Genomic DNA, 27,654 nt, shown 5'->3' on the forward strand with positions numbered 1-27,654 from the left:
AGACTTCCCAGCTCATGCAAAAGACTGAATGTAGTGTTGCAGGAAAAACTACAGCACTTTATTGTAAAACATGGTAATAATAATTACTTGACTTCTAAGATTGACACAATTATTATCACCTCCCCCAGCTGTGCACAGACAAGTTCCACAGACACACTGCTTTCACTTTATACCAACACTACCTGCCAGAAGCCTCCCCAAATTATTTACACCCAGTTCTACTGGTGCTTGTAGTGCCTTCCCCACAGAGCTGAGGCAGCTCTCCCATTGCATTACCACATTAACTCAACTGCTCCAGAACTCTAAACTCAGCACCTTAAACTACATGGCATTGCTAAGTAGGTAAGTTTAAAACAAAAGCATTTTGTTTTCAATAAATTTGTGAAGTGACTTTCATAACTACATCACATTTAATTCAAACCAGCATTTTTCTACACCATAATATAAGAACATGCACAGTGGTAGCTACATTTACTTATTTAGCAGTTAAAACATCAGAAATGATCACTCAAGTCACTTATTAAATGCCAACGAGTTCAGTCTAAATACTTCCAATCAACTTCAGGATCTACTTGGGCCAAATATTTAACTCCTCAAATGCCTTAAACTCAGGCCTTGAAGGAAGGCAGGAGAGACTAAAGCAACATTATTTCCCAAGGTCCTCAGAGTGGCAGCAAGCCAATAAGATTAAACATACCTGAAAATTCAAATTTCATGTTGCTGCAATAAAACCTTCCTGTTTCTACTGTCAACTGAGTGAAGTCATAAGGGACCATGACACTCTGATGACAGACAAGATAAAATGTAATGACTGCATCTGGGGGCAGGAGATGGATCTAACCTGGCTGTGACCACGGAAATCAATCACCCATCAACCCACAATAACTGTGGGTTTGTCAGTTATGCACATTTTCTCCCCTTCTAAGAGAAGAATAAATTAACTTTTCTTCTTGATCAGCATGCTGCAGGAGTCTGACTGGTATTTTAATAGCTCAGAAGTTACCTGCCTGATCTGACATTAATTACAAATCCACCAAAGCCCTGGTTACTTTATCACTAGGTCAGACCACGAACTCCTGCTCAATACACTTCAAAAATAGACAGGTCACAACACAGAGGAAAGGACACACTGACTTACCCACTGTAGTGTGTTTTTACTCTGATGAAGTCTTTGTTCAGATCAATTTTTGAGCCCATTCTGCTAGGCATGGTCTGTATTTAGCAGCTATATCAAATTCTAAGTATGCAGAAATAAGTTGATTCAAGACAGATTCTGAAGAGCTTCACATGTGAAATGTGTTTCTGCTCCAGATGATTCTCAATCCAGCTGCACAGATAAAAAACCAGAACATTGATGAATATACACACACTGCTGAACAAATGAGTCGTGTCAAATTTTAGAAACACAAATAGCTTTACACAGAACAGCAAAAAAATCAAAAGGAAAATGTGTAAGACCATTGACCTGCATAGAAATTAAGTAAGATTGGTTAAAAATACCCTGTACGATTTAGCTTTACAGAAATATCCCAAGTATTTGAGGATGCTTTCTTAAAAATCATCCAACAGCTCCCTCCTGGCTGAAATACTCCGCAGAAGTTTTTACTTATTCATCAACACAGCATCTTACCCTTTTCTCCCAAAGAATCAAGTAACTAAAAATAGATTTTTTTCTGTAAATAAAACATTGCAGTCAATTACTATCAGCTACAAATTTACCCAAGAGAACCAGCAGAGGAACTCCGAGGGGCAATTTAGCATACCTTTATGATTGGAGCCTGACAAACATCCTGTTTGGATATTCCAAACTACCACTTCACTCACGAATGTGTGTATCCAGACACGCCCCTAACCCCGCTGTCCGGACAAGCCGGGCCACAGGTACCGGGGCAGCGGAGACTCCCGAACCCTCCCGGGGGCTCAGGGGAACACGCGGCCCCTCCCGCCCACCCGGGTCCTCCCTCAGCCCCGGCCTGCGGGGAGCGGCCGGGACGCGGCACCGTCGCTCGGGACGAGCTGGCGCCGCAGTTCCCCGGACGGAGCGGTCTCCACCGGGACCGTCCGGGCTCCTACCTGCTCCGACCGCCACGGTCCCACCCCACACAGAGGGGCCCCGCGGCGCACAGGAGCCGCTCCCCGAGCCCTGCCCGGCTACACCTCCGCGGCCTCAAGTTGCTCAAAGTCCCGCAAGGAAGTTTCGAAGCGGACTTTGCCTCCCTGCTGGCGGTGCCCCGGCGGGGAGCGGCGGCGGCGGCCGGCGGAGGAGCCGCGCTGTCCCCTCAGGTGCCCCCTCAAGTCCCGCCCCAGGTGGCCCCCGCGCCCCTCAGCCGCTGTCCAGGCTCAGCGCCCCGCGCCCGCGGCAACATGGCGGTCTGAGGGCGGGAGCAGCAGCCAATGGAGAGCCAATCCCCGCCCGGGTCCCACCTCCCCGCCGCCAATGGCAGAGCGGGAACCGTTACCTGGGGAGCCGGAGCGTCCCGGCCAACCAGAGCGGGCGGGGGGGCGGCGGGGTACACCTGCAGCCAATGGGAGCGCGGCGCTGCAGGGAGCGGCGGCTGAGGGAGCGGGGAGGGGGGGGGGACAGGTGTGAGGGGACAGTGCTGAGGGGACTCTCGAGGGGCAGTTCGGAGGGGACAGGTGTGAGGGGACAGTGCTGAAGGGACTTCACTGAGCGGGCAGGTGTGAGGGGACAGATGTGAGGGGACTGCGCTGAGGGGAATGCGCTGAGCGGGCAGGTGTGAGGGGACAACGCTGAGGGGACAGTGCTGAGTACCGAGGAGTCTGCTGTGAGGGGGCAGCGCTGAGGGGACAGCGCTGAGGGGACAGTGCTGAAGGGACTCTCGAGGGGACAGTTCTGAGGGGACAGATGTGAGGGGACAGTGCTGAGGGGACTGCACTGAGCGGGCAGGTGTGAGGGGACAACGCTGAGGGGACAGTGCTGAGTACCGAGGAGTCTGCTGTGAGGGGGCAGCGCTGAGGGGACAGCGCTGAGGGGACTGTGCTGAGGGGACTGTGCTAAGCAGACAGGTGTGAGGGGACAGTGCTGAGGAGACAGGTGTCAGGGGACTGGTATAAGGGAACGGGATGTGTGAGGGGACAGTGTTGAGGGGCTAGGGGACATGTAAGGGAGACCAGGTGTGAGGGGACTGGTGTGAGGGAGAGAGGACAATGCTGAGGGTACAAGGGACAGGTGTGAGGTATGAGGGGACAGGGGACAGGTGTGAGGGGCCAGGTGTGACAGGATACTGATGTAAAGAGACTGGTGTGAGGGGACTGGGGACTGAGGAGAGGTCCTGAGGGGACCTGGATGTGACTGATGTGAGGGGACAGAGTTGGAGGGGACATGTTCTGAGGGGAGAGGTGCTGAGGGGATAAAGGCCAGGTGCTGAAGGGACAGGTGTGATGGGGCAGGCCCTGCCTGCCTCCCCCGGAGCTGCCAGAGCTGCTTCCCAGGAAATCTCAGCAGGAAGCCCCAGCAGTGATGTCCGGTGAGTGTCAATCCAGCATCCAGCCCAGGGAGGGGCCACTCAAAGTGGCTAAAGCAGGAAAATCACAGCTGAGAAAATAAAGAGGAAATAATATCAGACTGGCCAGACAAGAGAAAAAAGCAATATATTAGTGGTGGAGCAACCAGAGTTCCACAAGAGACAGTTTGGGACATGTTTAATGCTTTGTAATGTTGGGTTTGGATGTTTTTCCCTAATGATGCTTTGATATTTTGCTTCCAAAGTGTGAAGGAATCAGGATCTCCTGTGTTTTCCTCACAGAAAGCTGGGATGGTGAACTCAGAGAGTCCTCTAGTGGAAATGCTGCTCATCCTGCCCAAACAGCTGGTTTCCTTATGTACTTTAAAACTTTTCTAAGCAAATCAGCTATCCAAGCAAAAGAGTTGCTTTGGGGCTTTTCTTGATACCCACCATTGGGAAACATGACCCACCACATTTGAAAAATAAAACAAAACAGGGAGACAAAACTATTATGTTTTTAGTTTTTGGTGGGGTTTTTTTTTTTTTTTTGAGCTACCTAGAGTTGGGTGGTCATGATTTGTATTTTGAAAAGGAAAAAAAAATAATTGGTCTTTAGTGTTCTGCTATTCCATGTGTACACCTACCTCAAGTTTTTTCAGGCACATTTAGAACTTTCTCAGCATGTTTGTGGGGCTTTTGGGGTTTGTGAGTTGGACAGTTGGCAGCAGTGTAGCCCTGAGGCTTCTTTTAGTGTTTCTACAATCTTCCAAAATACAAATAAATAATGATTGGCACTAATTTAATTAGCAGTAAAATGGGAAAATGTATTCCCATCAGTTGAGATGTTTTCTCTGACACCAAGGAAATGCACCCCATGGCTTCATTTATTAGTCTTTAATAGAATTATTTGTGTGTCCACTGCTAATTTTATCTTATTGGGAACTCTCAATTTGGTTTCAAAGTGGGTCCTTAAATCTTCATATGTTCCAAATTTCTCTGCTTAAAATGGAGAACATTATGTAAGGTAGATCTACAAACATAATTCTTTCAGGTCAAGGTAGTCTTTGATCTCCATGTCAATTAAATGCTTCAGCTCCTTGAGCTGTTGGATTGGGAGATAAAAGGTTCTTCAGAACTGTGATCTGAAGTTTTGTGTGGTTTATTGCTGTTTTTTATTCTAGCACAACTTACCAAGGAGAAAAGCTCAGGTATATGTTCGGTGCTTGATGAAAAAAAATCTCAACCATAATATTTTTACGTCTTGCAGAGAAATTTTGTAGTTGTTTACTTACTGTCCATGCTTTCGAAGTCTTGTTTTGGTTGGTTTGTATTTCTTACATGACAAGACTGTTTAAACAGTTGAATTTCTCAATAGATGCTTCCCACTTCTAGGCAGGTGGCAGATTTGGAGAGGACCTTGGCTTTGCTCTGTGCATTAGCTGACAAGGTTGTAACAGGTTTGAAACACAAGTTGTAAATCCTCAGTGTATTCCTTTTTTCCCCCCCTTTTTTTTTTCCTGATGGTAGGCACTTTTGTCATCTACCAATCCATCTTCAACTTAAAAGTTGCAATATTTCTGTCAGCTACTTTTAGATTTGAAGAACTGATGGGCTCCTACAGGTTATTAGTTTAGTTTAGTTTAGTTTAGTTTTATCCCAGGTGTAAATGAGATCTCTAAAATTATAGTTCTTTTAAAAACCACCGTTAGAATATTTTCATATCAGATCTTTTAAGAGCAGTGATCTGAAGCAATCTGTGAAATTCTACATTCAACCTCAGCATCCAGTCATGCCACAGATTATCTGTATCAGCGAAAATGTGATTTATTCAAGAATCTAATGATGGCAGTCCAACTGCTGCAGCCTGGGAGTCTGATGTGAATTGTTTTTTGACTCAAAGTTATGAGTTCCCCGAATATTCTCCATTATTTCCCGGCACTGATGTAAATTCCTTTCAGGATGTACATCCGCACGTTTCCAGCAGATGGCAAGAGATTCTCAGGCAACTCGCTGGGAATCACGGGTGTGCAGAGGATGCCTACGAGTCGTACGGCTTTATTTAGTGCTTCAGGGTGTTGAGAACTGATTTAAAAATCAGTTTAAAGGGAAAAAAAAAGTCTTTGGGTTAAAGATTTCATTAATCTAAAGTACAGCTTGAGCCATCAGACGCGAGGTACTTGTCTGTTTCTGACAAGGCTGACCAGAAAACGCCTCCCTCCCAAACTCCAATGAAAACATCGTAATGGCAGCTACTTTTTCCAGACAATTGTTGCAAAAAAAGGGCACTAATTTCACCTCGACAGAAGACAGGTGTCTTGTTAGTACTTGAATCCATGACTCAAAATCTTCAGCTATATTAAGACCTTTCAAGTTCCCAAGGTTTTAAAGATTTAGTAGGGATTAGAATGGTGCTTTCACACTGTGGACTAAACAACAAAGAAATTGAGACAGCTTATATCTCGAAGTGCATGTGAAGTGTGAGTAACCAATTCTGTATCACTTTAGAATAAAAATGCCTCCCCATAGAATGTCTCTTCAGCAGATCAAACCAGCAGCATGTGCAGGCTGCTCTCCAGCCTACTTACTCTCTTCTTTTGCCAAGGAAGAGACTAGATATTGTTTCCATTGAAATAACTGGCAGTGAAATCCTTGGGTGCAGTGGGAATGAATTTGGGCCAGATGCCACAAAGTTTGGATAAAAATAATAAGGCAAAGCATTAATATATTTGAACATAAACTGGAGTAAAGCAGATATTCTACATAATATCAAAAATCACCATGGCAATTCTTTGTAGATTTTCTTGCTGGCTTGAATATTAGTGTTTTTCTAGCCTGTGTTAAAATAGACAAAATGAATAATGTTTCGAGCCTATTTTAAGCCAACACCTCCCTTACTTGTCTGTCTTATATAAGATAGAAGCAACCAGAAGCTGACTCTCTTGTTGACACCTCATTAGCCAGGAGGAGAAAGAATTCTATGAGTAGCCCAAACTACACATCTTTAAAAGCAACTAAACACAAACCTTTGTGCTTCTGTATTTACCTTTTCAGGATATTTAAACAACCTGTTTGATTTTATAATACTGTGTGCACTGCAATTGATAAAGAAAATGTAGAACCTCCTGTCCTTTATATATATGCACATACAAGCTTGTAGATGCAAAAGTTTCACCCACAAAGATGAGGGTAGGATAATCTTAAATATATCCATCAAAATTGTAGTTAAAGATGTACAGAAATAGTTATTTTGTATTTGTTTAAAGCTGGAAGAAATGCAGCAATAAAAGAAGAACAGCCTGGATGGAGCATTATACCAGATGTTTTACAGATTACTCTGTATTTCATCACTCAGTCTTTATTTAATCTTAAGGCTGTAGTAATTGTCATACTGGAATAGCTCAATGGCCTGTATATTGTTTTGCTGCTTCCAGCTCTGCCTGTTCCAATTGGCCAAAGCTGGCCAACTATTTATCACTGTGGAAAGAAAAATGTTCTCCCTACTCCTCTTGGTAATCCCATGAATGAAAATGGAGTTTGTGATATTTGTGCTGCTCTTATTGAGACTATTTACCCAATGAACAACTAATGCAACCTGGATTTGATAGTAACTTATGTTACCCAGCAACTATGCTAGAGATGCTTGGGCCAAAATTAGGAAGAAGAGTTTCTTTAAGAGTGTGGAGAATTTGAAGCATGACTTAAACTACCTTTTTCTCTCTATTGCACATATGGGGTTAGTAGTGTGCAGTGTAAGAGAGTGAAACAGGGAGGAAAGAGTGTGTTTGTGTGGGAGTGTGTTTGTGTGGGAGTGTGCTGCTTAATTATCAAAGGGTTGAGAAACTTGCCTTTTATGTAATAATCATTGGAGGGTACAAAGGTTTGGCAATTGAGACTTTCAGTCTCCCTGGTTTTTATACCTGGGCAAGAAGATTATATTAGTTTTACCTAGTATGTTCTTTTGCCAAAGAGAAAGAAAATTTTCTCTTATTTTCCCCTTTCCAAAACGAAAAAAAAGGGAAAGAGAACTGAGGATCAAGTGAAACAGAAGTATTGCAAGAGTTAAAGAAAGGACAAGTTTCCAGAGGTTTCCAGTGTCTCAGAAATGCAGAATATTTGGATTTACTTTTTTGGACCAATCTTTTCATGGAACAGTGAACTCCCAATAACATCTGATTAGTTCTGTTCCTGCTATATTTTCTGACAGTCTGGGCTTGACTGTCTTCTCAGATTTGTTTTTACTGTGCAGAACTTAGTAAAAGGAATAACTGTGGCACAAAGCTGGTATAAGGAGAGAGCAGATCCCTGATGCATTATGTAATGAGGGGCTTAGATCTTCAAATTAATTCTATTTAAGACACAGTGCCTTTCTCATCTATCTACCAAATCCATCCAAAACCACATCTTCATTGCCAAATTTTATTCAGTTTTCTTTAGGAAGAATCAGCTCTATATGTTTGTAACATATATTGCACACAATGTTATTTTAATATCAAACAGGCTTTCAACCACGGCAAGTGGTTTAAGCTGCTGTAATAAACAGGGCAGGAGGGAGTTGCTTCAGATTTTTTTCTTAAACAAAAATATTCTCAGAAACTTTCAATAAGCTTTTTGTTATCTGTTCTGCTTCAGAGACAAACAGGCAGGATGCTGTTTTCCTCCTAACCAGAAGTGCTTTTCCAGGGTAATGACTGGGAGTATTTAAAATCAGAGCAATCGTATTAAGTGTTTTGTTGTCCCAACAGCAGAAGCCTCATTGAGCTAAATTGGTTTCGCTACATTATCTATTGGATTAGCAAACCAGTTCAAAACTGATGTGAGAGCTTTTACTTTAACTGGGATAAATGCTTTCCTTGTTACCCAGAAACAGGACAGACATTTCTGGTTTTTAACCTCTTCATAGTGCTGTCACTATTAATGCCAGCATTACCTTCAAACAAATGCAGTATCTCGCTCTTCTTATCTTTCCTCTTGTGCTTTCTGATTCTTTCCAACCCCATGAGGCAGCAATAGCTATTTTTTCACATCAGTACAGCATTGTGCATAAGTGCCCCCCAGAAAGCTCTCATCAACACACAATGGGGCTTCCTCTTCTGTTATCAAGGCCAAAGGAGAGTTTTGCAAACCCTTGGGCACTGAAAAGGCAGGATGTCATTATGGGCTGAAATCTCCAGGGTCATTCTGATTTTCCTTCTAATGCATTTTATCTTCCAGTTCAATAGTTGGGATGTCTATTTTGTCCGTTTATAGAAGCTCCAATTTCTGTATATCTACATTTTATTAACACTTCACATTTAGAATGATTACATTAACACATATCCCACTCTTTTTCTCACAGACATGCCAGTCCATAGAGCAGTACTATAAATTGCTGAAAGGAACACAAATGCTTTCAGGTGCAGCACAGAAAAAGTGCCTTCTCATCTGTCACATACTTTTTTTTATGGCACTAGTACAACCCATCCAAAGTCAGCATTCAACTGACATCAAATATGGTTTATTTCACTTTATGAAGGGCATCATGAAATTAGAGTTGAATAGAGATTTGTCTTTAGATGTTAATAGGTCTAAAGCAGTAATGTGTGAGGATTTTTAAATACGATGTTTTTAAATGAAAAAAAAAGTTAATCACATACAAAAGTATAGAAGATTCAAATTTTATGCAAAACTCCAATCAATTCACCATACTCCTGTACTGAAATGTCTCCTCAAAAATTTGAATGGCATCTGAATTTTCAGTTTCTGGCTCTGGAAACCAATTTAAGAAAATCTCCCTCTTGTTGATGGAGGTGTTTTGTCTTGTGCTACTCATGCAAGTGCAACAACAGCAGCTGCAACTCCTGTTCTCCCCTCAGATCCCGTTGTTTCTGAGATGGACACGTTGCCATTTGTGTGCTCACAGGGCACTTCTCCAACTCCCTGCAACCTTCTGAGGCATTTTTTGCCTTTTATTTATGCTTCTATCTACATCACTGAAGGTAGTCTGACATTCTGGCTTTGGGGTTTTTTGAGGAGATTGCTGCCACCTTTTACTTTGATCAGTCACGCTGAGCTGTGCACCTTGAAGATCTGCAGTCAAACTAGAGAAAACATTCCCTGAATAAATCTTCTGGAGCAGTCAGCAGGACATGCAGCCTGTGACTGTCTCCCAGATGGAGAAGCAACTAATTTTGTCCAATAACCCCATGTGATCAGTCAGTTGGCTGCAGTGTAAGGAGTTATGTCAGGTGCACAATTACAAACTATTACTGCTGAAGTAGTTAGATTAGACATTGCCTTTATAATATCTGCAGCCACCTTCTTGCTAATTACTCTCAATAACTGGCCACTGCACACTAGAGGGACTAGGGTAGTGCTTCTTTTTCTGCTCTTTAATAAATTTAATTCCCAAATCATGGATTATTTTCTTATGATTTACACTCCTCAGGAACTTGCTGTGAATATTCCTCCAGCTGGATTTAGTCAATAATTTCACTCTTAGCAGAAGTTACTGACATTGATAGGCTACATAATAAGCTAATAGTTGGAGAAAATAGTGGAACACAAAAAGCTGGATCCTGCTTTCCCAGCAGAAATTAATCTGATTTTAAACTAAAGATTATTTCTGATTTTTGCAAGTGTAATCAGAGAAGGTGGCGGCACCATGGTCTTTCTAAAGGATGCAGTATTTTTGTGGTGATGGATCATGAAAAAAGCAACAACTTAGGAAAAGGCATTGTAAAGTCATGCTTCTGCTGCTTTTATTCAACTCTGCATTAAATCATTATATAGAGCAGTAGGATTTATTCAGAGGAAGACAGAAGAGGTTGCGTTTCCTTGGAGAGAAAGTGATTATGACCAAAAACACACTTAGAAAAAAATATAGTGTATTTCTGAAATGCAGCATTCCATCAGCATCAGGAACAAACAATAAGAAAAACAAATTAGAAAGAGGAGAAGCAGGAGGGAAAGAAAAAAGCTTGATTACCTGAATGTATTGAAAGAGATGCAGATTTTCATTTGCTTTTCTGGGTAGATGACATTTGAGTGATACTTGGCCTTAATTCAGTATGTGAGCCTCAGAAACAATGGTGAATAGTACCATGAAAGTACTGATTGGATGCACTTACCTAGCTGGAGGATAGGATTTGATTCTCCTGAAGAGCTTTTCTTCTGTAAAACTCAAAGATACAGGAAAGAAATCATTATAGCAATTTTTCAGAAAATGCAGTGGAAGGTTTTGAAGCTGCTGAGATTCCCCAGCAGCTCGGTGGTGAGATTTGGGAGCAGAATCCAGGTGTCTCAGTCCAGGGTCAGGTTGGTGAGGGCTTGGTGGAACAATCCCACCTTGATGTCACTTGGGGGTTTCCAGCACTCTGTTGGCTGATAGCTTTTCCATGATAACAGAAACTAAAGGTTGAGGTGAACCTAAGACCTGCAGTGGAGCATATTTGCCATTACAGCCCAGTTCAAGATCATTATTTTTTTCTTCAAAGCATTCTCTTTCTTACTTCACTGATACTGAACAAATCGTATTCTAAGTTATAAATCAGTGCTAAAATGTTTTATCTTTCAGTGCTGGTCATATAAAATCAAACTTTAAATCACAGCTGAGTTAAGGCAGGAGGAATGTGCACATACTCCACCAGGATCAAACCCTCCTTTCACCTTCATTGCAACTATTAATTGTCAGCCACACATTCAAGAGCTCCATCCTAAATGCCAGCAAAGCCCTTCTCTCACCTACAGCCTCTGGCTTAGTCTCTCTCCATGCTCCTTTCAATTGTGGCTTTCAGCTTCTTACTTTGCTTCCTTCTTTCCCTCTCTTTCATTTCACATTTTCTTTTGTGGCAGTCTCTATTTTTAAAACAACCTCTCACTTTCAAGGCAACAATATCCTGAAAATAAATTGCCCTTTTGTAATATATTATATTGGCTTCCTACATTAACAATATTTCAGATGTTTTAATCCATATTACAATATATTTACTGTGGAGATTTTAGAGAATAATTGTGAAACTAGTTTGTTGTGAGTGCTGTGTTCACTTGCTGAGCTCACTGAGATTATTTACAGAACAAAGTGTTATTTTCCATGAGTTGGGTGAGAGATCTAGTCCTGAATTAAGCAGTGTGTATGAGGACCCATAAATTTCACTGTTGAAAAATGGAAGTGAAGAGGCCTAAGAGATTAGGTCAGCCTCTGAATAAAACCAGCAAAAATATCCAAAGCAACAGAATAACTTAAAGACAGTTATGAAATTTTTTTACTTCCTTCAGCTATTTAGGGACAGATTCAAAAAGGATATTTTCAGAGGCACACATGGTAGATTCTCAGTGAAAATTAACAGAACAAATTCTAAAGTCATTCCTGCAAATGGAGTCTGACTTCCTTCATTATCAAGCACCTTTCAAATTTTTCTTAATCTAACACAGGAAGCCTGAGCTTTCCTTGTGGTTCTAAACCACTTTATCTATTTTGGGGCCTATTAAACTAATAAACATTTCTGTGTTTAAGCGTTTAAACTTTCATTAGCTCAGATCTGAAATGTAATACAGTCATTATTAACAATTCAGAAGAATTTTATGTAGTATATTTTATTTCATGCTGTGACTAAGAGCATTGAAATTTTTCAATACTTTACCCAAGACAAATAATATTTTAAGAAAAAACCTCCACTCCCCTCTATTCCCTTTTACTTTGTTCATGAGATTTTTCTGATTAAAAACTCCAACTTTAGCACTACTGTTAAACCTAGACCAGCCCACGGATGCAGAAAACCACTCGTGCAGAAGTGAGGAATGAGCTCTTTCATTACAAATAAAAAGGAAATTATCTGAGTGTGAAAAGCCAAATCTTCATTACTGATCAACCTTGAAGTGGAGGAAAACCATGGTCATTTTAGATTTAAACTTTTGCTACAAATATGTACATATGAAAAGTTGTCTCATGGTGTTACAGGAAAGGAAGAGCTGGAATTGTTTGGCAGAGTGCAGTATCAAATCAGGTCAGCAATAAATTGCTGCTTTAAGTAGGAATTCATAGCAGGACCTTCTTGACTTTGGAAGTGTTTGAGCTCGTTGGAAAATACTTTGAGAAGAGGTGCCTCAATTCAGTTTCAGTGAGGGCTTTTTAGCCTGTGGGTATTGTTCAGTTTGTAGGTCTTGGGTAGAATTTCCCTTTTTTTGTTGCCTTTACATTGTGTATGCAACCCAGTATATAACATTGACTGCTGCAAAGGCTGCTGGGAACACGGCTCTGGCATAAATGTCAATGGTGTCAGCATCAATGGGCTTAAAGAGGGACTTCAGGCCAGTCTTTTTGTCCAGTTTCATTCCCTGCTGCTGTTTTGTCTCTCCAGTTTCTATTTCTATTGTGCCATATGATCCAGGCAGGCTTCTGGGAATTCGGTGCTGCCTGTTGGAAATGGCCAGTTCCTGGCTCACACCAGCTATGGAGAGGGAAAAGAGAACAATGGCATTCTTCACGTTGATCTGCAAAGGAAAGAGGAGAATAATGGCAATTTATAGGGCAAGGACAGTGTCATTTATCCAAGCTATCTGTGGCACCAGCATGGTGAAACACCCCTGGGATCCGTATGTGGTGAATGGGATTTAACCCCTGCTTTGGCAGAACTGATGGAAGACTCTGTGCCACCACAAATAATTCTGGTTTTCAGAGCTTTACATGCTCTGATTCACTGAGGCATCATCAAGAACATTCTCAAAGCCTTTCTTCTCAGGAAGAATTTGTAGTAAAAGGTCATGAAGCAGGGTGATTGCTTTGGCAAAGTTATTCCCAGTATCACACTTACTGACCTCCGCACTCTGCCTTCTCGCCTTGATCTTGTTCTTCTGCTTTTTCATGTAGTCAGCATTGAAATGTGCAAAGGCATATTCCACCAGTGCAGCAAAGACAAACACGTAGCAGATCCAGAAGTAAACGTCCAGTGCCTTGATGGCAGAGGCTCGTGGGAGTGAGGATCGGGCACTGACCATCAGAGTGGTCATTGTAAGAACAGTGGTGATACCTGCAGGGTAGCATGAGAGAGAAATATATGCACTAATATACATAAATATATTTATTCATCTCAGGCTGAGGATTATTTTCACAGTTAAAGCCCCTTAATACTGTGGCTTCTGATTTTCAAAACAGAGGAACTTTTGAGACACTGCATTTGTATGACAGCTTTGAACAAGTTATCCTTGGTTTTGTCCTACATTAGGAAAAACAAAACCCAAATAATTAACCCTCAAACCCTTTTACATCTGGACTGGCAACCCTTAGTCAGACAAAAAGACCCACAGGCTTCAGGATCATTTTTTTTGCCACTGTCCCAGTTCCTTCAAATCAATTCTTTCATTTCTTTCACAGTCATTACTGCTTTTAACCCTTCCTAGGTGGTTATTTGCTCTTCCTTACTGAGGAACTGCTCTGATAACACGACAGAAATTAAACCAGGAGAGAAATCTTTCAAAGAACCCTCCCTTCTGCAAATGTAAACACGGTGGTCATAAATGCACCTTAATGAGGATTATCAGAGAGCACAATTCCCACTTGAGCACCCCATTCCCTGTGAGTCCCCAAGCCATCTGTTTTACCTAGTGACACCCTGGCAGGCACAGCTGACTGGCTGATCCAGAAGGACACCCACGACATGGCCACCAGCAGGATGGAAGGGACATAGGACTGGATGATGTAAACGCCTCGATTTCGCCGAAGGTGGAAGTGGAGACTGAGCCTGGGAAACTGACCTGCTGGAAAAGAGAGCAGGCAGAAGAGATTCTGGCTGCGTGAATTACAGTTAGATTGATATTTAAAATGACATTTCAGATAATGACACAGAGCTGCACTCTTTAGCATCTTCTGCACAAGGGTCACAAAAAGCTTTTTTGAATGCTGCTGGATTGATGCTTCATAGACCCTGCACGAGGTACTGCAGCTTTCATCAGCTAAGAATAGGTCAAATGATTTGTCTCAGGTCATATCAATGCCAGATCTGAAAATAAAATCATGAGTCTTCTCAAATAACAGTATTGCTTCAAAATGTGTACTGTCTTATCATCTGCTGTAGAAAGTCCTCCAGATACTAAATTTAGATTTTTTAAAAGGCCAAGTTAATTTCAAACTCAAAAAAGAGCTTAGAGGAGATGTGCAGCATAAATGAGAATCTGAATACATGAAAGAGGATGAAAAATCAGCAGGAAAGAAATGACTCCAATCTTGTACAAACATTGCAATAAGCCCGGTGATAGACATACACACCACTGACTTCTACGGGGTAGAATTAGACTGATCTGACTGCACGTCATAAGCTCCATAACATCAGGGCTAATGGAAATTTTTCTTGATCTGAAGTTGCAAATTAGGTCAAGAAAATGTGAGCTCTACCTCAAGTGCTTTTCATCAAGTGCTGTCTGGTTACTCCATGCAGTATTTTGTCAAGCAGAGAGAGCTAAAGGACAGAACATGCTACAGTGGCTACCTAGAGGCTCAGCAAAGAATGGCACTTCTTACAAGTGGAAGACGAAGGAAACTCTTATCAGAAACCTGACAGGTTCTTAAATTAGTTACTTAAGAAGAAGGGTTTTCTGTTATAGATAGAGGAAGTTTCTCTTTGTGGGAAGAAGTCAGATACTGTCCCTGAATTGAAGAAAGGTTCTGTTACCAGATTTGAAGTTCATAATTTCTGTTGTGAACTGGTAATTGGTAATTGTGAATTGAGCAAGCTGCAGCTTATCCAGCCCATGGATCTCCTCCTGGTTTTCTGACCAGTGGTAGACAATGTCCTCTGAAGAGTAGCCATCTGCCAAAAGAAAGCTGAATAAACACAAAGTTCAAGGGAGAAATTCAGAGCTTAAAGAATTCATAGTAGAAGTTCTCTAATTCCTCTGCTGTGCTGATTTCCACCAGACATGTTGCAAACATGCTGAGATTCAGTCTGGATAATTCTTTCTGCTTTGGAGAGGTGCAGGGCACCAGGGCCGTGACAGAAAGGGGGGATATGAATGAGAGGATTTATGTAATATGCAAATCCACAGGAAATCAATCTTTCCTAGTTTTGCTGTTCATTGACAACTTGCTACTAAAGCATCCATTTGTTTAAAGAGATTTTATTTGTTTGCTTCACTGAAATGAAAACCCTAAAATTCAATTAAAACCTTCAATCCCCACCAAAACTCCCTGCAGAACTCACTGGGAGAAGGAATGAATTGCTGGGGCACTGTCTGCTGCCTCTGCATTTGGTGATTATGTAAGTAAAACTGTAGATTGCTATTTTTGACAGGATAAAATGGTATTGTGGTTAACAGCCTAGAAAACAAAGTCAGTGACAGAAAAGAAAACGAGAAACTTGCATCAACAGGCCAAGGGATCTGCTCAGGATCTGCTATTCCCAGATCTCTGCAACCCTCAGGACCTGTAGGTCCCTTGATCTAAAAACCAGATTCTTTTTTCCCTGACTGGGTGGTCCCTGCTTGTGTCAGTGGTGATTTTCATTCAGAAGTATTAATGCTCATGGGAATTACATGCTGATCATAGATTAAATACAAGCTGGATAAAATATAAATCCATTCTTCACCCTCCTTTGTGAGTACAAATGAATTAAGCCCATCCATGCAGTATTCTGATGGATTTCTGTGTAACAGATACACGAATGCCAAGGCAAGTTAAAGAGCTATGTGAAGGTTAGTCACAATGGCACTCATTAAAAGCAGGGAATTCTTTCTTTTTTCTATTTTCTCATAAATTAAAAATAGCACATCACATTTTGCCTGTGGGCTTTTCTACTTGTTCTCACTGGATTTGATACAAACCTCAGTAATGCCAGTGACTGTCACAACTGCACAAGGTTTCACATGAAGCACAAAGTTCCAGACATTTGTCAGCAGGACTTACATTGTTCATCATTCCTACATCAAATCCTAGAGATTTGGATTGGACCAGGGTTGGACTGGGATTGAAAACTCCACAGTCTCATGCCCAACACAGGGAGTGAAGAGATTTCTGTTCACTTAAACCCCAAGTGACTAAAGCAGAATCATCCCAGCCAAGTCCAGCTATCTCAGCACCATGTATGCAGGCTTTACACAAAACACAGAGGTACTCAGCCCTTACAGCTCTCCAAATCCAACATGCATTCCTGCTCGTCCATTGGGTACTTGGAAAGGTCCATGTCACAGGCCACTGTTGAGGTAATCCTGTTTGGAGCAACAGGAACACCAGTTAGTGACATTCAGACAGAGCCTTTTCCTCAGAGCTCAAAAGACTGAGTGGAAAACTTTGAAACTTTAATACTAACAAAGGAAACAGTTTTCAAAGTCCTGCTGGCTGCTGCCTGAGTCTGTGGGAAACCCAGAGGCAGAGGGAATTGAAAAAAGGTCAAATGACTCGTCCAACGTCAGAGGATTCTGCAGCTACTGATGATGATGAAAAGGAATTTTCTGATTCAATTTCCTCCCTTTCGCTGTCCCCAAGATCACTACCAATACCTTAAGGGGGACTTTGGACTTACAGTTTAAAAGGTGGACATTCATTATTTTTCAGAACATTACACAATTAACTGTCACTATAGTTATTGAGTTCCAGCCACAGCCCTCTTCAAAAGTGAGAAATGCTACTTTGTCTGTGTGAAAGATGGGGAAGCTGAGCCTAAATCAGGCTCACAGCTCCCTTGGAAAATAAAGTGAGGGAGTGGAGAACAGAATCTTTGCTCTGTATTCAGCACCTCTTTGCCTAGTGACCAAAGGCATGAGAGGCTTCCCTCCCACTGAGGGCATTCTGGACATGACCAGTGACTGCAGTGCAAAATCTGTTAGTGCTGCCAAAGAGACCTTCCCGACTTCTCATATAAAAAAAAAAAAGATAGGGAGATAGGAGCTTCTCTTCAATTTTAATCAGTAATTATTTCAGGAAATCCTCCTAGGAATGCTGAGTGACTATAGAACATTGAAAAAGTTAACACACAACAGAGAACACTTGTACTGTTTGTCACTCACCTGATGCTGTATAAAATGACTCCATCTGGCTGGAGCCTGATAAGTTTATTTTCCACAGTCACATCATGGAACCAGGCAGACTTGGCATTGACTATGAAAGTATCTGGCAACCAGAGCTTGTCCACAAACCTGCTGTCCAAGCCCAGAGTTTCGTTGGTGTGGTTGTAAGACAGACGATCGTCTCGCCAGCTCTGGTGCAAAAATACTGTCATGGTGTATTCCTGTGACAAGAGAAATCCTCATTAAGAAGTGATGCTGACAATGATCATGTCTTGGAACGTAGCCAAAAATCAATGTCTTAGCCTAGAAATATATTATTTGCTTTCAGTGCAAATACATATTTTTATACTTAGTCAGCCAGGGAGCTGCCCAAGCATTTGTATTTTAGTCATATGCTCCTACTGTGGATAAGCACAAGATATAAAAAAGTGATTCAATATTAATGTTATACATAACACATTGCAAGAGTTGCATAGGTCTTGACAGAGAAAATCAGTTTACTTAGCTCAACAAATACAGCTTCTGGTTTTGAACCTTTGTTTTTTTTAAAGCAAAACTAAAAAAATCTGATACTATACCATGTTCACTTCTGAGATGTGGTCAATGCTGGCTACTTCGATTGCCAGAGCAACATTAACAGGAGGACCTGAGAAAAAATGTTTGAAAGGGGTGATTTGTATCATCATAGTACCCATAAAAATATCAATGACCCCTGACTGTTAATTCTTTCATCAGTTCACTGAAGTGTTTCCCATTATAAAGTACATTCTTAAAGCAAGCTTTAAATCTCTTACTAGTTGTGCCCTCAATTTCCAACAGCACACCTCACTTCAGTGATAAGAGACACAAGATAAAATCACAACTACTGAAAATCCCAGAATCCTTTCTGGAAATCACATTATCTAGTTTAAGACAGCATGACTTCAAGCAGATGCAGAAATTATCACCATTCAATGAAATACAAAATTCCTTCAACTTAGATGTCAACGATTTAAGAACTGCATCAGAAGCCTGTCTTGCTGTTGAACAGTCTGTCTCTTGTCAAAATGAAGCAAAATGTTGATTGTTATTTTTTTTCCAGCATCCAAGTAAAAGATAATCACAACTTTTTAATTATTTAAAGAATGAATTTCACATAAACATCAGAAGGATTGTAAGAACCAAAGAGACATTATTCATTCTCCAAGCCTCACCTCCAATCCCAGGCCTGAAATTTCGTGCGTACCCTTTCATCAAATCATCCAGGTTGGGCAACCAGGAGATTTCAATGTTGGAACCTATGTAATCTCCGATGTCACTCATAGCTCTGGGTAAAGAGAATAAGTATCTTAACATTTCCCATGTTTACAAACAGAAGAATGACAGCAAATGGAAATTATTGACTTACTTTACACAAGAGACCACCTACAGTAGAATCAGCTATACTGGAGATTTTTATAGGTCAGAAAACCATTTCAGATATTTCTGTTTAAATAAAAACAAATTTCAGGCAAGACTGTGGCTTCTTTAAGTACAAGCACATACTTTTGAAAGTTTCTTTCTTTCTAAAAAGAAAGTAGGAAAAATAGATTTAGAAACTTAGAAAAGCATGAGGGAAAGGAAGATACTTTGTATGCTGCCTAAAATGCATCTGTGAACTCTGAAATGCAGCTGTGACAGCTTCTTACTATACAACAGCTGAGATCAAGAAGGCTGGTGCATTGTCAAATGTGACAGAAAAACAGGAAAAACTGCACATCTGGAATCTGGATAGCAGGCAGCAGGTTTTGCTTGGGAGAAGATGTGTTGCTGTGGGATTTGTGCTCATGGCACAGCCTCTCCCATCAATCAGGCTCCTTCTCTCAGGTGCCTCTTCTTGCCAGGCCAGTGATGCTCCTTGAAGACTTAAGCCCAGGGTCTGGTTGACATTTGCCAGCCCCTGGCAGCTGCCAGCCCCTCAGCCCTGGCACAAGCAGTGATGTGGATATTCCATCTCTTACAAACAAAGGCAAGGTTGTGTTGTCTTCATTATCTGTTCAACCTGGCAGGCTCCAGTTGAAGATCTGTGCCTGCTCACATTGTTCCTCTCACTGCACTGTGACTGCCAAGGCAGGAAGAGATAAATGAGGGGCTGGGACAATGTCTGACAGCACCATTTGCAGAGAGATTTCCCAGTGGTTTGAGAGGGCCTGTGACTGAATGCAAGTACTGGATCAAACCTGCCTGAGCACTGGTTTAGCATCTTCCACTGAGCCCAGCTATAAATGTGGCATTTGAGAGGTACCTCTGACTTGTAACAGAAGAGAAATGGTTAAATATCCATGGAAGGCTGCAGAGTAATCCACCACAAACACATTCTGCCTTGGTACTTACATAACTTTCTTAGAGTGTTCATGTGACATTGACCCACATAAAGCACATGGTTTTTCTCTCCAAAATATGCCAGCCTAGGCATTAGGCTCAGCACAAGCACACAAGCAGTGATTGTCAGCCCAGGAACAGAGAATCCTACAATATCCAACTCTTCTCACAGGAGACTGAAAGAAAAACCTTTGATTGCCCAGCTCTTAAAATTCTTGGCTGGACTCAATTATATAAGGAAGGAGTTCTGGGATTACAATGTGTAAATGCAAGTTTTGAGCAGCAGAGACACTGAAGTCTTGCATTAGCAGAGCTGTCAGAGCTTCTGTGACCTCCCAGCACAGGGACACTGCTCCAAGTGCAACTTCATTAGTTCCCAGCAAAATGTGATATTAAACTGCATTTCTGAGATTTCCTTGCCATGAGCACACTGTTGTATGTTCCTCTCAAATTACTGTCCCAGCTACTTCTCAGGTCCCTCTGTCTCTTCTGAGGAAGGATCTTGGAACACTCCAGGACGTGTTTTCAGCTACATAAATTGGAATAACATCATTGATTTAGACAAGGGCTTTGAAGATTTGTAACAGATGTTGACAGAGGCTTTTTCCTTCTTTATTGGGTCTCATCAACTATATCAACACTTCTTTCTGTCAGACTGCTGGTCTTTCAATCATCCAACCATCATTATTTACTGTAGTGTAATTAAAAAAACATACTTATTTGTAATTCACAAGTCTCAGCCATAGACACGGAAAGGTGTTTCTAATCAGTAAAATGTCAGAGATCCTTTTATATATAAAGAATGGTACCCTGTGTCTTTTCCTAATTAAATAGCTACAATACACTTGAATGAATATATCTGCTGCAAATCTCTTCTAACTTCTCAATAGAAGGTGAAGCTTTTCAGCTTCTGTTGCTAAAGCAGCAACCAAGTTCAGTAAAGTGTTTTGAAAACAGAATTCAAGTCAGAAGGTGACAGCACTGTAGTGATGTATCCCATGTGCTGATCGTGTTTTGACAAAGCCTGGAGTTCAGCTGTTCTCCTGTGTCACGATTCTATTTTAATGGCATTAAGGAAAGCTGTGGAGCTCAAAGGAAGTTAAAATGATGAGAGTCAGGTTAAAGACTGAGGGCTACAGCCTGCCATGTGTTTTAAGAAGATTACAATCTAGAGGGAGTTTTACTTAAATATCCATGACACAATTAAAATAAATCTTGTTTCTATTATTAATAAAGCCTTAGGGTCAGATCATCAGTGTAACAAATGTGCTGGAGTTAGTGGAGCTATATGCACTTAATACCAGGGGGGTTATTAAAATATTACAGCTGAAATAATTTTATGGCTCAATTTACCATGTGGTGAAAACTCCTTTGAGTCATTCCTCAAGACTTCTGCACATCACATCCAGTGCTTTAAAGTTACAAGAATGGTGGGAGAATTTCCTTCATCCTTGATAAGCACTTGGGATTATAAATGGCCTAAAATATTATTCATTATTGTACCTGAAAAAGGAAGACCAGCATAGAAAAGATGCATTGGAAGGGATTAACTTTTCATAGTGTAAGCAGTAAGGATGAAAGAAAGGCATCAATTATTAGTTGATTCAGCAACTTCACTTCCTAATGTAAGCTGCTGTAAAGCTTGTTTCAGTAAGAAAAAGGACTTTGTAAAATCAAGATTTGTCAAATCCAAGGGGTAAAAGAGCTCCTGAAAAGCTTCTCTTCAGTTTGCACCAGGCCAGTGTGGAGGGCCTCACTGGCTGAATGGCAACAGTCCTGGGGACCTCTGTCCCTCTGGAAGTCACTTCCAAAGGAAAAGCTGAAGAAAATGATCCACACTCTGACTCTGTACACATCTCATTTCAAGCAGATATTTTTGAGAATATGTTTGCATCTGTCCATATCTGGAGCATTGGGAGAACTTCAGCTGAGCTCATTGAAAATAGATTACTGCTGTCTAAACCATGAAAGCAATAGTGAGTTCTCCTGCACAGACAAAGGGAAAGGAAATCCCCACTGATAAACTGCACAGAGCTGTGGAGTTCCTCTGTCCCTAATATTGACACAGGTTAGGGAAAGCAACTCCAAGCAATGAATGTCACATGACAGAGCAAAGAAATGTCTCTTCCAGAGCTAAGTACGAGCAGTTCCAGAATAAAAAGCACACATAGCCCAAAATCCTTCCAATCCAAGCTGACACCTCCCTCCCAGCTGCTGCAGGACCAGGACTTCCTACAAATGTGGAGTGATCTGGGGGAGAAACATCAATCAACTTGGACAGCACATCTTTAAAGGGCCTGTCAGCCAAGTGAGGCATTAGCCTTTCTTTGCTCTCTTCCAGAACACTGCTTGAAAACACTTGCTAGAAGTTTATCAATATTACTAGAAAATATCTGGTATTTAAATCACACCAAAGCAAGAGGCAATCTGTAAGTTCCATGTGAATAAGAGCACAACAGCAGCTGAGCAAGGGATAGTATTAGCAATTTCATTTTTGCCCAGCAGTGCCAAAATCTCCAGGATGACTGCAAAAAAGGGTCAGAATCCTTAAGTCAGTGGCCAGTGAGACATGGATTTGAGGCCTCAATGGTCAGGAGGGTGCACTGATCTTCTGAAAAATTCACACAGCAGCAAGATGTGGAAAATCGCTTTTTGCATCTTCTGTTTCTTCTCTAGATCTGCTAACCTGATTCTCTTGGGGATTGTAACGTTGTTGTTATATGAATCTTTTAACCTGGCAGATGGAAAAAACAGTTCGACTGGAGGACTGGGATCAGTATATTTCATTTTGATAAGCATTTGGGACAGATGTCCAAGGTGTCATCACCACTGAGGAGAACTTTTTCTTGGGAAAAAGGCAAGGAATATCCTGCAAGGTCAGTGAACAATCTGACCTCTGCCAAACTCCAGGATTATCCAGAGCAGTATGTATATCCTTCCCATCTGCCATTCCAGACTCTAAGGGAAGCTCACTGTAAATATGTTTTGTATTTTGAAATGTAATTGAAAAGGCATTAGGCTTAATTCATGGCAACCTTTAGAACATCAAAGCCTCTCTGGCAGTTTTAAGCTACAGAAAATGGACCACTCTTTGCATACATTCACGTGTTAAAGCTGCTCTGTTTCCACAAATAGAAGTAAAAGGCTTAGGGAGACACACAGCAGAATGACAATTAAATGCAAGAGTATAAAAGTCGCTTAACAGAGTGGAAACTTAAAGATTAAATATACACCTATTCTAATTAGAGAATTAAAATCTCTTTCAGTGAGAAATTACACAGTACAGACACACACCTCAAAACTCCTTTCAGAAGTGCTCTTTCCTCACACAAATGAAGAAATATCTCCCCAAATGTCTTTCTGCAGATGATCTCATTCACTGGTGGCACATTTATCATTGCAGATCCACAGCATCTCAAACCCTGATAAAATAGTGGAAGCCACAGCCTTTGTCCTGAAGACCTGTCAATCATTTAAATGCCAAATTCCTTGCCACTAATCACTGTCTTGAGCAGACCAAACACCACTATTTTTAAAAAATGTTTACCTGACAAAAATATGCTGACTTAGCCTGAATTTGGCTCATTCATTTCAGACAAATAACACACATGACAGAGAAATTGCTCTACACATAGCTAAACATCCCAGAAGGGTATTCAGAAATGCTCTGAGGAAGCAGCCTGCATACATCCCCCACGTCCCCCCTCTGCCAAACCATAACATTATTTTCACTGGTGGTTTTGCTTTTGGGAAGTCTTTTGTCTCTTTGTCTTCTTGGTGAATTTCAAACTCACCAAAATGTTCTTCCTTTTTGGAATATGGGGTTTTTTTTCAATATACAGTGCACAGAACTCTGGAGGAGAGAATTTAGGGGTGTTGGATGGCCTCTATCATCAAAATTCTGAATCACACTGCATTTAGAAAACAAAATCAGTGCTTTAAATGAAGCCATTGGCAGTTTTGCCCATTAATATGCTTCTATTCATAAAAGCAGCTCGTACCAAAAATATTTTTACTAATGCAAGGATAAAATTTCACTTTAGTTCTGTTTAACTGATCCAAAGTACACATGCAAGCAAGGCTACTCCCTTTCTACAAGATTAAACAGTGTCCTGCTGTAGCCACCCTAAATCCTGAATCCAAACAGAGAAGCTCTCCTTGACCATGGAATGTCTCACACTTTGAAATATTTGGAAGACTACAACCTGAACAGTAGGAATTTCCAAAGTTAGAATTTGCCTTGCCTGAGTCTGATACGAGTGGATGTATTCCTACCCAAAAATTCATCACTATTGTGTGACTGGAGAAAGAAAGTCAATTAGGGAATTAATAATGAAATAAATAATGTATCCAACAAACACATATCCTGGCAGTTGCTGTGCCTAGGAGCAGACCTTGGCGACAGAGGCTGAGAAGACTGACTCTTCCTCAAAATCCTCTTTTTTTGGTCTTATGTACTCAAACATCACTTTTCAACCCCAGCTTCAATGGTAGCCCAGTTGCAGAGGGAGAAACAGGATCATTGAAATGATGGGCAAGATCTGGGTGCCCTTAGGTAATAAGCAGTATTTCCTCTGCCTTCACTGGAATGCTTCAGAGTCTGAGGATGTCAGGATCTGACCCTGGATACCAGATTCAAGGTCACAGGATAAATCATTCTGTCAATCCTGACTAAGAGCAGTTGACTTGACACTTTCTCTGAGCAAGATTCTTTTCCTTCCCAGAGAAAAAAATCAGATCTCCCTGATTAATTCCAGAACGTGTAACAACAATGTTATGTTTTACTACAGTTCCCACTTTGCCTCTTGCACTCCTCTGAAGCTATTAAGGATGTCTATGAAGCAGAAGATGTAAGACCCCTTGAATGCCACAACCACCCCTGCTCTGGGGGGTGTAGGCATGTTTTTACATGCAGCAAGTTCTTTTTTACTCCCCCCTCTATTTTCATTGCGTAATCATGGCAAGCTTTCTCCACATCCAGCCTCCAGATCTGGAGAGAAGAAGAATATACCGAGACCGGCGCTGGTTGCCTAGCTAACACCTTCGGAGGGAATGTGACTGAGAGCTGCAAATATACATCTTTCTTGAAAATTTATTATTTTTAAAAAATGGTTTGTATTCTCCAAATTTTTTTTCCTCTAAGATCTCTGACAGTCTCTTTCTGCTAACCCAAGTTCTGGAGACTTAATGAACTCATTAGAAAGGGATGGTTGGATTTTGGGGTTTTAATGGCACCTATGGAGGCCCTATGCAAAGCTATTCAGCTCGTACCCCACTGGTTGTCCTGGGGTTTATGGAAGAGTTTCATGTTCAAGCAGGCCCCTACAGAGCTGCTGGAGGGGCTGAGGCTGAGCTGGGATATTGCAGTACCTTAGAAAAAGTGATTGCCCCCAATTTAGCGTAAGTGCCCTCGGGAAAAAGGTTCCAGGAGCATCCTGTTAAAAACACAGCCCTTGACTAAGCCAAGAAACTGCTGCTCAACTGGCAGAAGCGCATTCTCGGCTAGGGAATGAAGAAAGAAAAAACTGAAACAGATGAGGCACATTAAGGAAACTCTTCAGTCAAGGGCCCTTTTTCTCCTGAACACTCACTCAAAGCAGTCATGGCCCATAAGTGCAGAAAGCATCCCTGGGCAAAAGTGGGAGCCCCAGCCAGAGCTGGCATCACTCACTCCAGCTACCCCGAGAGAATGATAAGATGTTTTCTTACCTGATACACCTGTGCTGTTGGGTGCACAGTAGAATCAAGGCAGGAAAAACCCAGGTAAGAAATTCCATTTTACTCCCATTTATTAGACAGCAGCGACCAAAACCCAGGTTCCCCGGCTCTCCTGGCAGCTCCAAAGCTCCAGTGGCTTTGCCATTCTTGCCTGCTGCGCTAAGTTGAGGCTGAGTTTAAAGCGATGGATGGTTGCTCAGCAGCAGCAGCCCCCACAATCTCCACAGTGCCCGGGAGCCATGCAGGCAGCCCGGCACGGAGCAGGGAGCAGGGCAGCTCTCCTCTCCTCTCCTCTCTTCTCCTTCCCTCTCCTCCTCTCCTCTGCGGGTGGCTCAGTCCCGCCCGGCTCCGCTGCCCTGCTCCCGCATCCCTCCCCTGCCGCTGGCTCTTCCTCCGGCCGCTCTGCCCGCCTGCGAGGCTGCTTGCCGAAAATAACCTCCAAAAGGATAGATTAATCCCACGGAGCGGGGTGGGAGCAACTCAAAGTGCTCCGGAGCCACTAATGTCCTGCGCGCATCGTGCCGGGGAGGAGCAGGAGGAGCTGCAGCCAGAGCCCAGGGCAGGGGCGGCCGGTCCCGGGGCGCTCGGGGGCGCGGAGCCGCTGTGCCCGCTCCGCACGGGGCATGTGAACCGCAGGCACCGCCGCCGCCGCCGCCCCCCGCCGCCCCCCCGAGCTCCCGGCAAATCCCGGCGGCACCCGGGCACCGCAGCTGCAGCCCGGCTCCCAGCATCGCTCCGAGCGCCCCGGCGATGGAGCTGGGGACCGTGCCCAGGGAAATGCCGCCTCTCCGCTGACTGCGCGCTGTCCCGGCCCGGCGGTACCACCGAGAGGGGCAGAGCCCGCCACACAAACTTCTGCCTCGCCGCTCTCGGGCTCCTGGGGGGCTTCTCTACAGTGAAACGCTCGGAGCAGTTCTCTGCTCCATCCCGGGCTGCTCGGGCTGCCATCGTCCAGCTTCCACCCCTTGTGCCTCGCGAACTCCCAGTCCCTCCGCCGGCTCCCGGGCACCGAGGCTCCCGGCACGGGGCCAGCGGGGACCCGGCCACGGGGCTCCTCGGGACCTCGGGCTCATCTTGACTTGCAGGTCAAACTCGGTTTTCTCCTCCATATTCGCTCTTTCCTTCTCTCCTCCTCCGCCTCCTCGGCTTTTTGGTGCTGTTCAATCTCGAATGACAATTTTAAAACCAACCCACAAAGGAAACAGTGTGAAGGAGACATTTTCAAGAAATTATATCATAAAACAAAAATGATTGTGCAGGTACCTTAAGCTAATGAATGGAGGCACATAGGGTAAAGTGTTGGATTCATCTTTTTGTCTTCTTAGTTGTGTATTGTTATTTAGTACCAACATTTCAAATGGCTACTGAGGGGTGGTGGGTGAGGGGAATAACAGCCCCATGAAATCCAGGGGAACAGATGTACACAACACGCACACAAATGCCATGTAACAAATACAGGCATGTCATAAACCTGTGAGAATAACCTAAGAGGTTATTTTCTTTCTGATCTTTTCCTCCCTCTGCCCATCTCAATGGCAATCCTGCAGCTAACATCCAAAAAGGAGGAAAAGACACAAATTTAACTCAAGGAGTCAGATTATTGCATGATTTATTTTCTTTTTAGGAGGCAAGCTGAAAGATTTTGAATGGAATTTACCTGGTGACACACAGAACAGAATGACTTTGTCTCTGCATCAACATTCACACCTTTTGGGATATTTTCAGTTTAGATTTTTCATATTTTTCCTACTCATAAGGCTGATGGTGCTCTGGGCTACATACCTTTGCTGAGAATTCCTCAGTGTTGCTCTCCTCTGGCTGGAGAGCTGTTACCTAATTTACTAGTAAAAAAGAACAGTTTTCTGTATCTTCAGCACATATCTGTAAAAATAGCCCAAAAATCCAGAGAGGCACTTTGGACATTTGGATTGTGTCTGAGTGGATTTTATGTGTGGATGACACGTGTAAGTGTGTGCTGTGTGTATTTGTGTGTTGATATCAGCACAGCATGTTCTGAAAGGACAGACCTTGCTACAAAAGTGACCACTGACACAAGTAAAAATACAATGGCAATCTGAAAAGACCGTGAAAGTTCTCTCAGATAAATAAACTACATTTTATCTCCAAGGGCCTTGATTATATCCTCATAAAGAAGAAG

At 42.4% G+C, this 27,654-nt stretch overlaps 2 protein-coding genes across 3 annotated transcripts in view; both read right to left on the minus strand.

The window, feature by feature from the left end:
• Positions 1-2,293, minus strand: part of PRKCZ (protein kinase C zeta) — a 41,891-nt gene extending 39,598 nt beyond the window's left edge. The window contains exons 1-2 of the mRNA XM_009095563.4: positions 2,074-2,293; positions 1,139-1,327 (exon numbers count right to left, since the gene is read on the minus strand). Coding sequence (XP_009093811.1) covers positions 1,139-1,209 — 71 coding nt within the window. The 5' untranslated portion in view covers positions 1,210-1,327; positions 2,074-2,293. The remainder of the gene's footprint in view (positions 1-1,138; positions 1,328-2,073) is intronic.
• An 8,613-nt stretch (positions 2,294-10,906) lies between these two features.
• GABRD (gamma-aminobutyric acid type A receptor subunit delta) lies at positions 10,907-25,998 on the minus strand. 2 transcript variants are annotated; one of them, XM_009095560.4, is made up of 9 exons: positions 25,488-25,998; positions 18,632-18,744; positions 18,017-18,084; positions 17,439-17,659; positions 16,558-16,640; positions 15,110-15,247; positions 14,043-14,195; positions 13,260-13,471; positions 10,907-12,935 (listed from the first exon to the last, which is right to left on the minus strand). In XM_009095560.4, exons 1-9 carry the CDS (start codon positions 25,553-25,555, stop codon positions 12,636-12,638), a joined length of 1,356 nt encoding a protein of 451 aa, XP_009093808.1. In that variant the 5' UTR covers positions 25,556-25,998; the 3' UTR covers positions 10,907-12,635. The 2 variants fall into 2 exon arrangements, with proteins under 2 accessions (XP_009093808.1, XP_009093807.1); XM_009095559.4 differs by having other exon boundaries at positions 14,043-14,198.
• Between the last annotated feature and the right edge of the window lie 1,656 nt (positions 25,999-27,654).

This window comes from Serinus canaria, chromosome 21 (assembly GCF_022539315.1).
Source record: "Serinus canaria isolate serCan28SL12 chromosome 21, serCan2020, whole genome shotgun sequence".
In the NCBI taxonomy this organism is placed as follows: domain Eukaryota; kingdom Metazoa; phylum Chordata; class Aves; order Passeriformes; family Fringillidae; genus Serinus; species Serinus canaria.